The sequence below is a fragment of the Saccopteryx leptura genome, chromosome 4 (genome assembly GCF_036850995.1).
Source record: "Saccopteryx leptura isolate mSacLep1 chromosome 4, mSacLep1_pri_phased_curated, whole genome shotgun sequence".
NCBI lineage: Eukaryota > Metazoa > Chordata > Mammalia > Chiroptera > Emballonuridae > Saccopteryx > Saccopteryx leptura.
In genome coordinates, this window is record NC_089506.1 from 121593958 (window position 1) to 121609083 (window position 15126).

The 15126-nt window shown below is 50.2% G+C and overlaps 2 protein-coding genes across 5 annotated transcripts in view; one reads left to right on the forward strand and one right to left on the reverse strand.

The window, feature by feature from the left end:
• Window positions 1–15126, forward strand: part of MFSD11 (major facilitator superfamily domain containing 11) — a 253051-nt gene that overhangs the window by 163106 nt on the left and 74819 nt on the right. The gene's annotated exons all lie outside the window — the stretch shown is intronic.
• The window catches only part of MXRA7 (matrix remodeling associated 7), a 30512-nt gene continuing 19757 nt past the window's right edge, over window positions 4372–15126 (reverse strand). The window contains exons 3-5 of one of the 4 annotated variants that reach the window (XM_066381306.1): window positions 14674–14767; window positions 13506–13586; window positions 7335–7464 (exon numbers count right to left, since the gene is read on the reverse strand). In XM_066381306.1, the coding sequence (XP_066237403.1) occupies window positions 13553–13586; window positions 14674–14767 (128 nt within the window). In that variant the 3' untranslated portion in view covers window positions 7335–7464; window positions 13506–13552. Of the gene's footprint in view, window positions 7465–8952; window positions 10285–13505; window positions 13587–14673; window positions 14768–15126 lie in introns of those variants that run through there. The other 3 variants (XM_066381305.1, XM_066381303.1, XM_066381304.1) reach the window with 3 other exon arrangements.

Here is a 15126-nt window from a genome sequence, read left to right on the forward strand (position 1 = left end):
AAGGTGAAGGGGGAGGAGTATCAGATTCAGCTGCAGGACGGTGGTCTGAGACGCCGGTGGTCTGAGTGCCACTCTCTCGAGCCCGCTCTAGAACAGGCCTTGGGAGTGTTGGTGGGAGGTGGAAATGGTGGGATCCTGGGGTGCAGGGACCTGCTGCGGCTAGCATGGTGCTAGGGGCTGTCCCGGCCTTGGTAGGGACCTAAGAGCCAGCTCCAGGCGGGATAGATCGCCAGGTCGCACCCCGATGCAGCAGGGGATGGGTCTCTAGCCTTGTATAAAGACTGGGCAGTGCCAGGCTGGGCTCGAGCTCTGAGTCACACCAGGAGCACAACCCCAACAGTCTTTGCTAAGAGCCAGCCCCTGGCCATAACACCCGACAGCCTCTGAGGCCGACTCACCAGGCTGGGGTTTTGCGTGGATCGCATGAGCCATCCCACGCTTCTCATTGGATAAAGGACCTTGTCAATCACTGAGGAACCGAGACTGGACATGGACACCCGGGACGACCCAGCCCTGAGGGAGGCGGGCAGGAGAGTAGATTGAGAGGGGGGCGGGGGAAGACATAGTACCCAGTGGGAATCAAGAACTTCGCCTTCACAGAAGATTGGCAGATGCTCAAACTACTAAGGCTCCGCGGAGGGATACCGGAGAAAGTGATGGGTGTTACTCAAGTCCTGTGGTTTGTCCCGGTGCTGCGCCGGAAATGCTGGTCAAATAATCGGTGAAGTGTGCAGTTAGGCATATTAGAACTAAAATGGAATGAGTGGTAGTCAATAGAAAGCAGAGGCAGAAACGAACAAGATTACAGGGAAAACAGTAAGGAGCCCTTAAACATTTGAGTGGGTGCTCAACTTTTTTCATAAGAAAAATGCAAATTAAAGCTTCATTGAGCTAACATTTCTGACCTATCAGATTGATAAAAATCCAAAATTTGACAAGGTACTCTATTAGGGTCAGCACAGAAATTGGCTCTGTAATAAATTGCTGGTGGAATGCAACTTGGTGTAGGGGTTGGGGGATGAGGAAGTAATATCTGACCAAGTAACCTGGGAAATGGACCCAGCAGTCCATTTCCATGAATCTACCCTGAAAACACTCTTCCAAAGTGACATTTACGTTAGCAAAGTTTTATTCATAAGTGGTATTTAAGTTAGCAAGAGATTGGAAACAACACTGTTAGGGTTAAATTAGCCCCTGTAAAACTCATATTCCCCTCACCCAAACATTTTGTAAAGATAGAGTTAATTTGCTTGTTATTCTCTCTTCTAACAGCTGCCTGGCCTTAACTTTGAAATGTAGCAAAAGTTTACCTTCACAAAAATGTCTGAAAAAGTTTGCACTGGGGAGGAACCTGGGCATTAGGGGAGCTTTAAATCACAAGAGCTGTTTGTGAGAGCAGGCTCACAGACTTAGGCCCTCAGCTGTTCCTGGGAGACTGACCTCTTGGCTATCTTCAGGATTTGCCAAGGACACTAAGTTTGTGCTACATCAAAGAACTTGTGTCTCTGCAGAGCAGAATTCCCCTCCTTAAATCAGTAAGTAACCAAGGCTACAAAAACCGTGGTATGCTAATCTAAACTTGCCCAGGTGCATGAACCCTGTGCCAGCATATCCTCTATATTTAATGCCCCCTCCCTCAGCTTGAGACTGACACCCTTTGATCTCAGTCCACTTGCCCCCAAGTGATTTTAAAAATAAAATTTCCTGCCTGACCAGGCGGTGGCGCAGTAGATAGAGCGTCGGACTGGGATGTGGAAGGATCCAGGTTCGAGACCCTAAGGTCTCCAGCTTGAACGTGGGCTCATCTGGTTTGAGCAAAAAGCTCACCGGCTTGGACCCAGGGTCACTGAGCTCCAGCAAGGGGTTACTCAGTCTGCTGAAGGCCCACGGTCAAGGCACATATGAAAAAGTAATCAATGAGCAACTAAGAAGTCGCAACGAGAAACTAATGATTGATGCTTCTCATCTCTCTCCATTCCTGTCTGTCTGTCCCTATCTATCTCTGCTTCTGTAAAAAAAATAAAAATAAATAAAATTTCCTGGCCCGGGCCAGTTGGCTCAGTGGTAGAGTGTCGGCCCGGTGTGTGGAAGTCTCAGGTTTGATTCCAGGCCAGGGCACACAGGAGAAGTACCCATCTGCTTCTCCACCCTTCCCCCTCTCCTTTCTCTCTATCACTCCCTTCCCCTCCCACAGCCAAAGCTCCATGGGAGCAAAGTTGGCCCGAGTGCTCCATGGCCTCTGCCTCAGGTGCTAGAATGGCTTTGGTTGCAGTGGAGCATTGCCCCTAATGGGGAGAGCATCGCCTCCCTGGTGGGCATGCCGGGTGGATCCTGGTCAGGCACATGTGGGACTCTGTCTGCCGCCCCCTACTTCTAAATTCGGTAAAATGCAAAAATAAAAAGAAAGAGAGAAGGAAAGAAGGAAAGAAGGAGAAAGGAAGGAAGGAAGGAAGGGAGGGAGGGAGGGAGGGAGGGGGGAAGGAGGGGGGAAGAAGGAAGGAAGGAGAGAGGGAGGGAGGGAGAGAGGGAGGGAGAGAGGGAAGGGAGGGAGAGAGGGAGGGAGGGAGGGAGGAAGGGAGAGAGGGAGGGAGGGAGGGAGGGAGGGACGGAGGAAATAGAATTTCCTTTTGGAATACACTAACCTTGTGTTTTTGGTTCATCCTGCGGTTTCTGCCTTACATACACAAATGTCCATTAGTAGGAAAATGGCTGAAACAACTGCATGTGGGATACCTGCACTGATTAGTAGTAGTATACGACAGATTTTGCAGCATTAAAAAGAATGAGGAAGCCAGCAGCATTCTCTATGGGGTGGTCAATCTCCAGAGACACTGTATATGGGGTGCTACCCTTAGCAAAAAGGAGGGCTGAAAGGCCCAAACCAAAACTAATAAAAATGGTTTGCTCATAAGGAGTAGAGGTGATGTTGGTGGTGGAGAATCTGGTGGAAGCCTTTTGGGAGGAAATAGAAAAAAATAAACTGATGGCAATGATAATAGAAGAAAACAAAAGACTACAGCATAAAATACAAATTCCCATTGTCTGTGGCAACGGGAATTTGCTCAGCTTGGCCATTTTTCTCCAGGGACCCAGTATCCTGGAAAGATAGTCATGCTTGGCTGGGTGGGCCTCAAGTTATTTATAATGGGGCCTTGCTGTCCACTGGGCTAAGAGTATCTGGAGGTAGAGAAGGGAGAAAGAGCATGACTTTTACCTGCTTCAAGTGAATATAAACTCTTCTTTTACATTAAGAAGTCGATCCTGGGTGTGGATCCCAGACACAATGAATGGTGGGACCATATGGATGACTGTGGGTCTCTGCCATGCTGGGCAACCCTGAAGTTGTGGCTCAGGTAGAGTCAGAGCCTCTCACTGCTGTTCTCTAGTGCCTGATTCCACATACGTGACACTGTGGCCTTTAGAACACAAGGACTGGTCTGTCTGGACCTAGCTGTGCTTACACTTGACATTATCTAGACCTGGACAACTTCCTAGGAGATCAACTTTGTCAAACTGTAAGTACAGGGAGGTCCTTTGGACAAGTGTATGTTCTTATAATCAAATTGGGAAGAACAAAACAACCTTAAAGTGATCTATTCTTAGGAAAACTACTTACATTTTCATATTTTAAAAAATTGAAAACAAATACAAATCAGCCAGAGTGGGTGGGTGGAAAGAGTTGTGTGCACAGATTTCATGCCATGCTTGCCCTTAGCTTTAGGATGCTCTTAAATGAGCTGCTTACACTGCACCTTTACTTCAATACGGCCACTGGAAAAGGCAGTTTAAGTGAGGAGACACCTAATTTTGTCCAGTTGATGGCAGTTACAACAGACACTTTGAGGGAAGGAGAGGGTCCTGAAAGGTCTCCAGCAAGGAGTTTGGTAAACAGAAATGGACCGTCTGTGGACATGGTTTTTAGTCCAGTGCTGGTGTGTGATGGGTGACAAGGCACTGCTATTTGTGTGAGCATCTCTGGAGCAGGGCTCTAGAGTAGGGTGGTAATTGGAGTGTCGGAGTGGGGGGGAGTGCAGGAACTCAAGAGGCTCTGAGGTGGTTCTCATTTGCTGGGTGGAAACTGAGCCCTGAAAGTCTCTGAACCTGGAGAATTCCATTCCGATTGGCTTCTGTCAGCCCCTGTGGCTCTGGGCCCTGCGTAGCAGTGACACCCTGGTGATGGGCTACCACCTGCCTGGCAGAAGCCTTCCCTCTGTTTACTCTCTCCCTCACCGTATGCTTTTTAATGGCCCTAATGCAGTGGTTCTCAACCTTTCTAATGCCGTGACCCCGCAATACAGTTCCTCATGTTGCGGTGACCCCAAACCAAAAAATAATTTTGGTGGCTACTTCATAACTGTAATTTTGCTACAGTTATGATTCGGAATGTAAATACCTGATATGCATTATGTATTTTCTGATGGCTTTAGGCGACCCCGCCGGGGTCACGACCCACAGGTTGAGAACCGCTGCCCTAATGGGATTGGTTTATTTTCCTCTTGACACTGTGAGCAAACAGTATGTTTTTTCTTGGTTTCAAATTGCAGTGTGGGATGTTAACTTATGGCTGTGTATATTGAGTTCTTGCCATTGACTCCAGGAAACTTCTAAGAATGGGTTCCAATCACCAGGCACATTTTTTTAAGGCATTTTTAATATTCTTGACCTGTAGCAATACTAGTATCTGGGGTGACATAGGACTGTCAGTCTGAAATGGGTTTTGTTTTAAGAGGACTCTTCTGGCCACAAATGGACTTGAGGGTGTGCCAGTGAGGCAGACAAAATGGCACAAATGGTATAAACAGAAGAGGCCACTTATCTGGAAATGGCATCAGAGCACCCAGCAGGATGCCATTTGTAGGGAGCTAGCAGGGCTTCCTTGAAGCATGAGAGGCCCAGGAGTGTCGAGTACTTCAGACACTAGCTTCCAAGTCCCTGGCAGGTGACAGTGATCCTGGTGTCTACCCAGGACCACGCCCAAGTCCCTTCCTTACAGAGAGCCTCAGTGGGATCGTTACCCCCTTCTCTGAATGGCCATGTATTTAGGGAACCTGGCCCTGGCCCCAGCCCCAGGCATCTTAGCCGACTATAGTGGCCCCATCTCCTTGCTAGTGACTGGTTAAAGCATGGACACATGATATATTCTGGCCAGCTGTGACCTGAAGTGAGGACCAGTGTCCTCATTCCTAGAAACACAAGCAAGAGAGAATGACCCTTTTCCTGCTTCTGGACATGACCCCTGAACTCCTACGGCCATCTTGAGGCCCAGGAGAGGTGGTCAAGGTGAGGAAGATGGAACTCAGAGAGTCACAGCCTGGGCCTGGCCATTCTGGGCCTGCAGCCACTCTGCCGGGGACTTCTTGGGAGGAAGACCAAGCTCTCCTCGCATGTAAGACAACTATGTTGGAGTCTGCTGTTCTTTGCAGTTGGGACATCATAGCTGACCCAAGTGTACACAAATTCCTTCAGTTTACTTTTCCCATTGCCATGAGCATTCTGACTCAGGTTCCGTGAGTCACTCTTGTTTAGTATAATTAATGAGTGGAGGACTGGTTGCAGGAGAGGAAAGGGAACACGGCAACAGGGCAATGCCAGCTCTGCAGTGCTGCCAGAAACCCTGCCCACTGTGGGCACTCAGGGCAAAGGGAGCAAACAATTCTTAAATCATAAAATTTTTCAAAAGTGTGGCCAAGTGCTCACTTTAGCAGCACATATCCCAGGGGGAAAAAAAAGCTTGGCAATAAAGATAAAAATAAATTTTTTTAAAGGAAAAGGAATGACATTTGGATATAACAGACAGAATAGACCCTCCTGCCATGCAGACTGTCAACAAAGAAGCAAAAGGAATTACAGCAGCAGATGGGGGTGGAGGCCAGAGAAAAAGTCTAGCAAGCATGAAATGACAGGAGGGTGACTGTCCTCATTGTTACTAATTCAAGGTGCATTAAATGCATGGCTGCTTTTAATTGTGTTCATTTAGTTTTATTCCAGCAAATAAAAAATATAAGAACTTTATGGGTTCTCCCTAACTCAGTTGGCTACAAGGTTTTCTGCCAATGGGGTGATCTAAAACCTGGCCTGAACAGTGTCTGTGGCACAGAGGGACCCTGTTACTCTCCTCATCATGCATGCACGGACTCACAGAAATGTGTTGCTCTCCTAAGCTGCCCCAGACACTGTTCCGTGAGATCATGCTGGCTTTTTATTGTATGCTGCCTGGTGAAGTTCTCTTTCCCTGCACATGTGCTTGTCTTTTCTAAAGGACTTTCACCTCCCTAAAGGTAGGCACCATGACCTGTAGTTTATTTCTTCCTATAGTGTCCAGTAATCTTCTAGATGCATTATAAGCACTCAAATAGGTCCTGGCCAGTTTGCTCAGTGGTAAGAGTGTTGGCCCAGCATGTGGATGTCCTAGGTTTGATTCCTGGTCAGGGCGTACAAGAGGAGCAAACCATCTGCTTCTCCACCCCTCCCTCTCCCCCTTCTCACTCTCTTTCTCTACCTCCCATAGCCATGGCTTGATTGGTTTGAGCGCACTGGCCATCGGCGCTGAGGATGGCTCTGTGGAGACTCCGCCTCAGGTGCTAAAAATAGCTAGGTTGCAAGCATGGCCCCAGACAGGGGTTGTTGGGTGGATCCCAGTTGGGGTGCATGTGAAAGTCTATCTTCCCTCCTTTCACTTGAAAAAAAAAAGCGCACTCAAATAAGTCTTAATTATATGTAAAGTAAATCTCATGCTTAAATGAGAGAACCTCTTAGAGGGACTTAACTCTGATACAGTTGTTTTGTTCCAGGATGGAAGGTGAGACTGAATTAGCCATTTTGCTGAAAGAGTGCTCCCCTAATTGCTTGCTTCCATACAGTTTACACAAGCTTCCAGAAATCCTTCTAAGGCAGAACAAGAGTGTAGTGTTATTGGACTGGACACGCAGGCTGCAAGTCCTGATCCTCATCTTCCCCCCAGTACCATGAATCCTTTCCACACCAGATGCTGAGGGCTGAGCCATCAGGTCACCCCTCCCAGGCTGCCTCCTGCCCTGGGTCTGCAAGGCAAATTTAATCAGGATCAGAAGACAGTCTCAGAGGGTTACCTATGTAACAACCTTGAACCCCACCTGCAGGCAGAAGCCCAACAGGTCAGGGACTTCCTACTCTGAAGACTACACTCCCAACTCCTGCAACAGATTTGCGAGAACTGAGCAAATTTGTATATGATACACCTCTCCATCTATGGATATAAGATCGAAGGAAGCCCACAGAAGTCTGAAAGTAACAAGGGCTAGGGTCACAGGTCAGGGCAGAGTCACAGCACAGCAGTGGTGGACGTCTTGCTGAGTGGCGGTGGCGGCAGCCTACATGTCATACAGCCTGAGCTGCTCTTGCACGTCTCCATCAGACATCTCGCCAAATGTCTCCTTGTTGTCCTCCATGAGCTTGAAGATGGCTGCCAGCTGTTCTTTCTGAACTCTGTCGAGAAGAAAGGGTACAGAGGAAAAAGATGTTCCTCACCCAAGACGGAGAGACAGAGGGAGAGACAAAGATGCTGTGAGCCTCCACCGGGGTCCAGACACTCCTCACTCGTGTGTTACTGCATTAGGTTTTCCGAGTAAGAAAAAAACGAAATGCAGACAAAACCCACTCAAGTCAGAGGAGATAGTTTGGTTTAAAAAACTCAACTTGAGGGTTCCAAACACTGGGTTTCTAAGTCTTGGGTTTACCCTGGAAATTTGGGGACCCCCAAAGTTATTTCTCAAGTTTTGGGTACTTCAGTTTCCCCTTGAACGTGCTTTCACTGTTGACTGCATGTCTCACAAGTGGGGCAAGGAGGAAGAAGGTAGGTTCCATGAAGGGGCTGGAGCTTCTGTGCAGAAACACGTTAGAAACAGCATTGGTTTTAGAGAAATGAGCCTAAAGTGGAGGAAGAAAAAACATTTTGGGCTGTGGGCTGGGAAATAGGGGAGCATACAGATGTGCTTGACCAAGGTGCAAGGGTAGGTATGGGGTTTACCTCCCCAGAGGAAGGGGTGCCTTTTTCTAATTTGCACAAAGACACCTTATGGCCAGCAGGGTCCCTGCCTCTCCAGGAAACAAGCGTGGCTGTAGAGAAGCTGTTTATGACATGCCAGGCGCGAGCTCCGTTATCTTTATGAGGCTCAGCCATGCCATCTGACCGGCACAGGGCAACTCCCTCAGGTGCGAACGTGAAAGGGTAGGGTGAAACTCTGCAGTAAAAACCAGGGAGTGGTGTGGCCGGGTGCCACAGGCTCGCACTGCTCCTTCTGCTTTCAGGATCCTGCACTTCCTCCCTCCACACACCACTGGCTTGGCACCAGCCACCTTCTGAGGACGTCCCCTCCCTGCAGCCGGATCTGCTAGTCAGTGCAGGTCGAGCAGAGCCGACTTTGGCGCAGCCCTAGCCACTGTGGCCCTGCAGGGCCAGCTCCCCTATTGCTGCCTGGGGAGGGGTTGTCCCACTGTCTTGTCTTGTCCAAACATATTTCTTCTGTAAGAACCCGTTTCTCCCATCCAGCTGTTGGTTTTCTGACTAGAGCAACATCTAGAAGCTGAATTACTGAAGTCCCAGCCTCTCTTTGTCACCCTGGGAAAGTTATTTCTACAGTGTCTTCCTGTCTGGAGGAGGAGGAGCCTGTGATAAGTACTCTACCCTCCTGTCTGAAGAAAGGACAGTACTGGGAGTGAAAGGGGTGTGTATCGAGCTCCTTGGATGGACTCACAGTCCAGGTGCCCGTGTGGGCCTCCCCTGCTGGGAATGCTAATTCTCTCCTGTGTTTTTGATGGCTAGGACACTTGCATATTTTTAACAGGGTGGACATGGGACTTCATTCTCTGCTGGAGAGTACCGGCATCAAAATGAGAGGAAGCTCAAATTTTAAAGGGTTCAAAGGAGATTGCTTTTTTAAAAAAACAAAGCAAAACTGAAAAAACACACAGTAATCAAGACTGTCTACTCAGAGTTTATTGGATTGAACAAAGTCTAAAAATGCAGACCCATGCCATCAGGAGGACATGAGGCTCAGCACCCATGATCAGCAAGTTTCCAGACAAGTTTTGATAACTAACTTGGAGGGAGTCACCTGCTTATTGTGTCAGTGAGATCCCAGTCTGGACAAGGTCATTGCTATTGCTCTGTGGGAACAGGCGTGCTCAGAAGAGTACAACTGTTTATCACGTGGTTCTGTGTGGCTGTTGCTCCGCTGCCTGTTCTGCCCGAGGGCCCTGAACCCACAGGACTAGGCCTGGAGGAGAAGTCCACCGAGACTGTAATATACCCTTAGAGGCTGACATTGGACAATTCCCGGCCTTCCATTAAATAGAAAAAAAAATTTTTTTCTATAAACTTAGTGCTTTAAAAAGAAAAGGTTTTAACCAACATATCTAAAAATGGTAGACAAGTTTAGCATAGTAAAAATATTGTCAAATATAAAATTCCAAGAAATGAATCTGGGACTGATCTGATTATCCGGTGAAGTTCTAACTCATCTCTGAAACTTTCTAGGAAGAGGCATAATTGAGAAATCTATTTTAAGAGAACACTAGTATTATTGCTTCAAGCCAAAGCCAAGGTGGGGGTTCAGCTGAGCTGGTGAGAACATCAGTGAAAAGCCCTCTGGACAACAAGAGGGCTGATTTAAGCATTCTTGAAAGGGGGGATAAGGGGAATAGTACATCAGTAGCTGCCCTGGTTCTTTGCTGCTGGGTCATCAATATAGCGCCTCTCAACCCCCAATAGCTGAGCCAGACAGGAGCAATAGAGAAGTTGCCCCAAGGCGGAGAGAGGGCAGTGAGCCATCCCTGACCCAGCTGGTGAGCACCCGTGAGCAGGAGCAGTTTGGCCCCTTAAAGTCTTTCACGGTTTGGCTTCAGTGAAGGAAAAAGCAAGAAGGCTGGAATAAAACTACACTGATTTTTAAATGATGAAGTAACTGACCCTTTGGCCATATCAGGCGTGAAGGGTATGTCGAGCGAATAAAAAAAAACAACAAAATTCAGGGAGTGAAAACAAACTCTTAAAACACTTCCGCTTCAAGCAATCCACCCAAACAAGAAGGAAGACCCCACACCAGAAGAGCAAAGGCATCCCTGGGTGCCTCTCAGCCAAGGGAAGTCCTATCCGAGGGTCTGCATCCGGCATTGTGCAGGCAAAATGCACCTGGGAGCCTGCAAGGCTGCTTTCTGGGGGGGTTCATTTTATCTCTCAAGCTTTTAAGGTGCTAAAAGGGAAAGTCTTTAGGAGGGCACTAAGGGTAACTTCATTATTCCTCGGTTCTGTAAAGAGAAACAGGGAGAAAAGATCATTGACTTGACTCATTCCATTTTACAGGTACCTTGGAGAGGAGGGGGAATGGGATGAGGAAGGCGAATGTTTGGAATTGCAGAAGCCAGGCTAGATGCTGGCTTCTCAGACATGTGAGGGGCAGTTAGCCTCTCATCACCTGCAGCAAGATAGCCTGTTCCACTAAACCGGTGGGACCCCACGTGGGACTCCACACAGGAGCCTAACAGACTACCGACTCCCATTGTGAGTCTGCGAGTCATGTGGGCAGTTGGCCGGGTCAGAGCCTGCATTGAGGTAGCTAGGCAGGTCCGGCATGGACACTTTTGATCTTTGGACTGTGGCTGTGCCGGAACGGTCCTGTCAGTCTAGATTGTTTCCTAGTCCTACTGGCTGGGTTTTGTCCCCTCTGGGGACACTGGTAGGTTAAGACTTGTGCTACCTCAGATGCGGCCAACAGTGTGCCTCCTTTTTCTGAATGACACAGAGAAACGCACGCTGAGGGAATGCAGGGATCCAATTTTGTCCCTCTGGCACCCTCTTCTGGAGGTACAGTCAGCATGTTTCTAGAAATTCACTGGGATGGTCACAGATAGACCTGTCAGGCAGCAGAAACTGGGAGAATATCCCACAGCGGGGGTTCTCTGCCTCTTCTCACCCTTGCCCATTATACCATACAAAACACCCTGCACTGGAATCTTGTCCACTCCAGCGAGGTCAGGACCGTCTTGTGGCCCTTCAGAACAAAGCGGTTGCTCGGGTCCCAGGTCCTCATCTGTCAGAGCCAGACTGGGCTACAGCCTGGACCAGAAATGAGAAGACAGCCACGCCTACCAGCTTCACAAAATCTGAGGTGAGGAGGACATCTTGCAGGGGGGCGGTGCAGCCACCAATCGGTAAGCCCACTGACCCAAACGGATGGGACACCTCCCAGAGAAGCTGCGGTGGGAACCCAGGGGACTGCTGGACTGGGCAGTGGCAGTTCCAAGGATGCCCATGAGCCCCGTCCCCAGAGAGCTGGGAGGGGCAAAGAGTGACAAAGTGGGCCTCTCCGAAACTCCGCTGCCTCCAGATTCACAGGCCTTGCCACTCACTGCCCCTCCAGCAGAGCAACTGGGTCTGGGAGCAAGTCTGTGCCCAGTTAAACACAGGCAGGACCCAAAGTGGGTTCTCTCTCAGTCCTACGTCTTAAGGATCATTCCCTGAAAACTTGTAAACAGGTTTCTGGGGCATGCAGGACTCTAGATACTGTATAATGGCTGAGTTAATAAATTAAAGTTAGGGACTTGCAGTATTTACTTGTTCACTAGCTTGCATCTTGACTGGGACCCTGAGTGCAGTGATGAAATTAGAAACAGGCAGAGTTGGGTCGTCAGAATTTGACTGGCAAGGAAGAGCATGCACTTTTCACTGGCTTGTGGTTTTAGTGGTTTAACAATACTATGCATGTTATCTTTCATACTGATGGCTTCCAGGGCAGTTGTCTGGGCTCAGCCTGGACCAGAGCTGTCTCACACCGGTCCGCTGTTCCACCCTTGAGAACTATCGTGCTGTAGATGAGAAGACAAAGCCAAGCTGCCTGCCTCCGCAACCCAAGCATCACCATGCCAGGAAGAGAAGCAGTCGTAAGAGGGGTGGGCGTCAAGGGGCCCCACGCAAGGCCACACGGGCTAACCACATGCAGGGGCAGGAGGAGCAAGCAGACATCACGGGCAGATATGTTGGACAGTCACAGGGTACATGCTGGGTGGGGCAGCGATGACAGTGAATAGGGACTCCAGCCCCTCCCTGTGCAGAACCATGTTCAAGAGCCATGAGGTTGGCCCTGGCCGGTTGGCTCAGCGGTAGAGCGTCGGCCTGGCGTGCGAGGGACCCGGGTTCGATTCCTGGCCAGGGCACATGGGAGAGGCGCCCATTTGCTTCTCCACCCCCCCCCCTTCCTCTCTGTCTCTCTCTTCCCCTCCCGCAGCCGAGGCTCCATTGGAGCAAAGATGGCCCGGGCGCTGGGGATGGCTCCTTGGCCTCTGCCCCAGGCGCTAGAGTGGCTCTGGTCACGACAGAGCGACGCCCCAGAGGGGCAGAGCATCGCCCCCTGGTGGGCGTGCCGGGTGGATCCCGGTCGGGCGCATGCGGGAGTCTGTCTGTCTGTCTCTCCCCGTTTCCAGCTTCAGAAAAAAAAAAAAAAGAGCCATGAGGTCCACCTGTCCTTCCTTCTCAACTCAGGATGCACCAGTGATAACCACAGCCTGTGAGTGAGGAGGTGAGAGCTCCCTCACCCCAGCAGCAGCACTTGGTGCAGTCCCCACCCCCGGAATAGTGGTGTGTGAAATTGGTCTAGAGACTCCCAAAAACCCAGAGGTGGAGCTCTTCTTGGGCAGTGCAGAGTCTACTGTCTGAAAACAGGCGAAGGGACTCCCCTCCCTATTCCCGAGTCCCAGCTCTGCACCCATTGACAGTGCAGCCTGACCCCCACCTGAGGCCTAGTGTCCAGTCCACTAACTGACCTTTTCTACACCAGTGGTCCTTCACAGTGACAGTGCACATAGACTAAGGACAGGGTCCTGGACACAGCCTCTGTCCACAGGGACCTTCAAGGGAACAAAAGTGTGTGAGGTCCTCTTTATCCTTAGTCCGGGGGCTGCAGACTTCCTGTAAAGAGCTGGTCGGAGGCTTCGCAAGCCACGCAGTCTCCACTGCAGCCAGTCAGCTCTGGCCACTGTAGTGCAAAAGCCACCACAGATCACGGGAGGAGACTGGCTTGTCACTGGACTTACAAGAAAAGGTCCATGGTAAGCCAGCTCTCACTCTGATCATAAAAACCTGCCTGTCCCTCAATCTGGGAGCATGAGGTTTCTGCCTTGCACTGTTCTGTCAGTTGCTTCACCTTCTCAGGGTCTGACTAAAGCTGCCAGGGTGACATCATGTACCTTCTGCAGCCCCCTGAGGTCCCCACAAGAGGGTGCTAACCTTCCATTGGCTGGCCCATTAGACCCACCAGGGACTTGCCTCCTAGAACCTGGGGGCCCTGGGAAAGGGGACTGTTCACCCAGTGATCCCTGTACCTGAGGAGAATGAGACCTGGTACACAAAAATGTGTTCTTTGCTTATGAAGTTGGCAGAGGTGGGGAGGTTTAGACCACGCCAGTCGTGTTGGGGATACATTAAAAGACAAGATGAGGGAAGCACCACTAGTCAAAGAAGTCAATCTCCTTACCAAAAGGATTTGCAAGAATATTTGTGGCTCAGGACCTAAGGAACTTGCTACAGGGCAGTGAGATCAGAGGTCAGCTCAATCCTGAAATATAAAGGCAGCAAACTGGGTCACCCTAGTGAGAGCCACATCACAGCGAGGAGTGGGTGTTCCCCAGGTCACCTTCCCCTGTGCAGGGTCTCTCTCTGCTGGGATGACATTGCCAGCCCTCTGCCCCCAAGTGAAAAGCCCACGCACCAGGTTTGGAACTGGTGACAGCTCCAGAAGGGGAAATAGTGATTCTCACGAATAGAGTGGCTTCCGACTTTTGATGGCTACTGGGTGGCTAGTGAGGATCGGCAGAGGATGGCTGAACCCTGCACTGAAGAATAATATGCCCTCTGTATCTCTCTGGGTGGTGGGGCATGGGAGTAATCGCCCAAGCTCCTCAGGTGGTTGGACAGAAAATGCACGGCAGCCATTTAGACTCCTGCCGAACCGAAGGACACCAGGCCATAGACCACCTATGCGTATGAGGAGAGTTGGGCTCAAGATTAGACTGGGTCTTTCTCATGATCTTCCAGTGCTGTCCAGCTGCTTCCAGAGCTCCTTAGCCTCTGGCAGAATGGGGTGGACAGGAAGTGCAGGGGATGCCCATGGTGTGCAGGGGATGCCAGCTGGGGTGGGGAACAGCCCAATTCTAAAACGAGAAGCTGTGCAGCTGCAGTGGCCTCCAAGTTCCATGGAGCAGAACAGATAAGAAATGATGGCCACGGGTGCTGGGCTGGGAAGGGCGCAGCAGCTGCGGAACGCATGAGCACTAAGAACCGCGCTCTGCTCTAGTGATAGATTGGTTTTGTCGTGAGCTCTGTGTGTATGTGAACAGCCAGATCGGCTCCAGACCTTGCCTAGTGTCTCACTTGTTTTCTTTTTCCCTTTCTGTGGGGTGGCATGCAAGGAATGTGCTGGCACCCTCCCCCAAGTGTTTCAAGGGGACTGTCTTCAGGGTAAATCAAGCCTGGATGAGTGCTGCCAGGACAGGAAAGAACCTCTAAAAGTGGACATGGTCAGGGTGGGTACAGCTTGTTGGGGGTGGGCCTGCTCCTGAGCCAAGGGCACAGGGGGAGACAGTAAGAGGGTCCTCTGCAGATCCCAGCAGAAAGCTGAGCCTGCGAGGCAGTGAGGCGCCTACCTCTGCTCCTCCTCCAGCTCCTCTTTGGTCATCATCTTCCTGTACTGGTTTCCCCGCAGCTTCCCGGGGCTGTACTTGAAGGAGAAGGCCTCCCCTGCAGAGAGGAGACCGTGTGAGACCAGCAGAGGTCTGGGCACTGGGCCCCTCAGCTCTGTTACTTTTTTTCTTTTTTAATGTTTATTTTATTGATTTTAGAGAGAGGAAGGGAGAGAGCAGAAGAGAGACAGGAATATCTGCTCCTATATGTACCCTGATGCCCTGACCAAGGATCGGCCAGGATTCTCTTTGTTACTTTCTAATAACCCTCTCATCCAGAGAGGCTCCCCTTTGAAAGAGGGGGAAGAGGGCCCCCTGCACAGCCAGTGGCAGCTCAGATGCTGCCTTGGCGCAGAGGGCTGGACTCTAACTCCTCACCTGCACCTGCCGGTGCTCTTCCCACGCCCTTTCCATGAC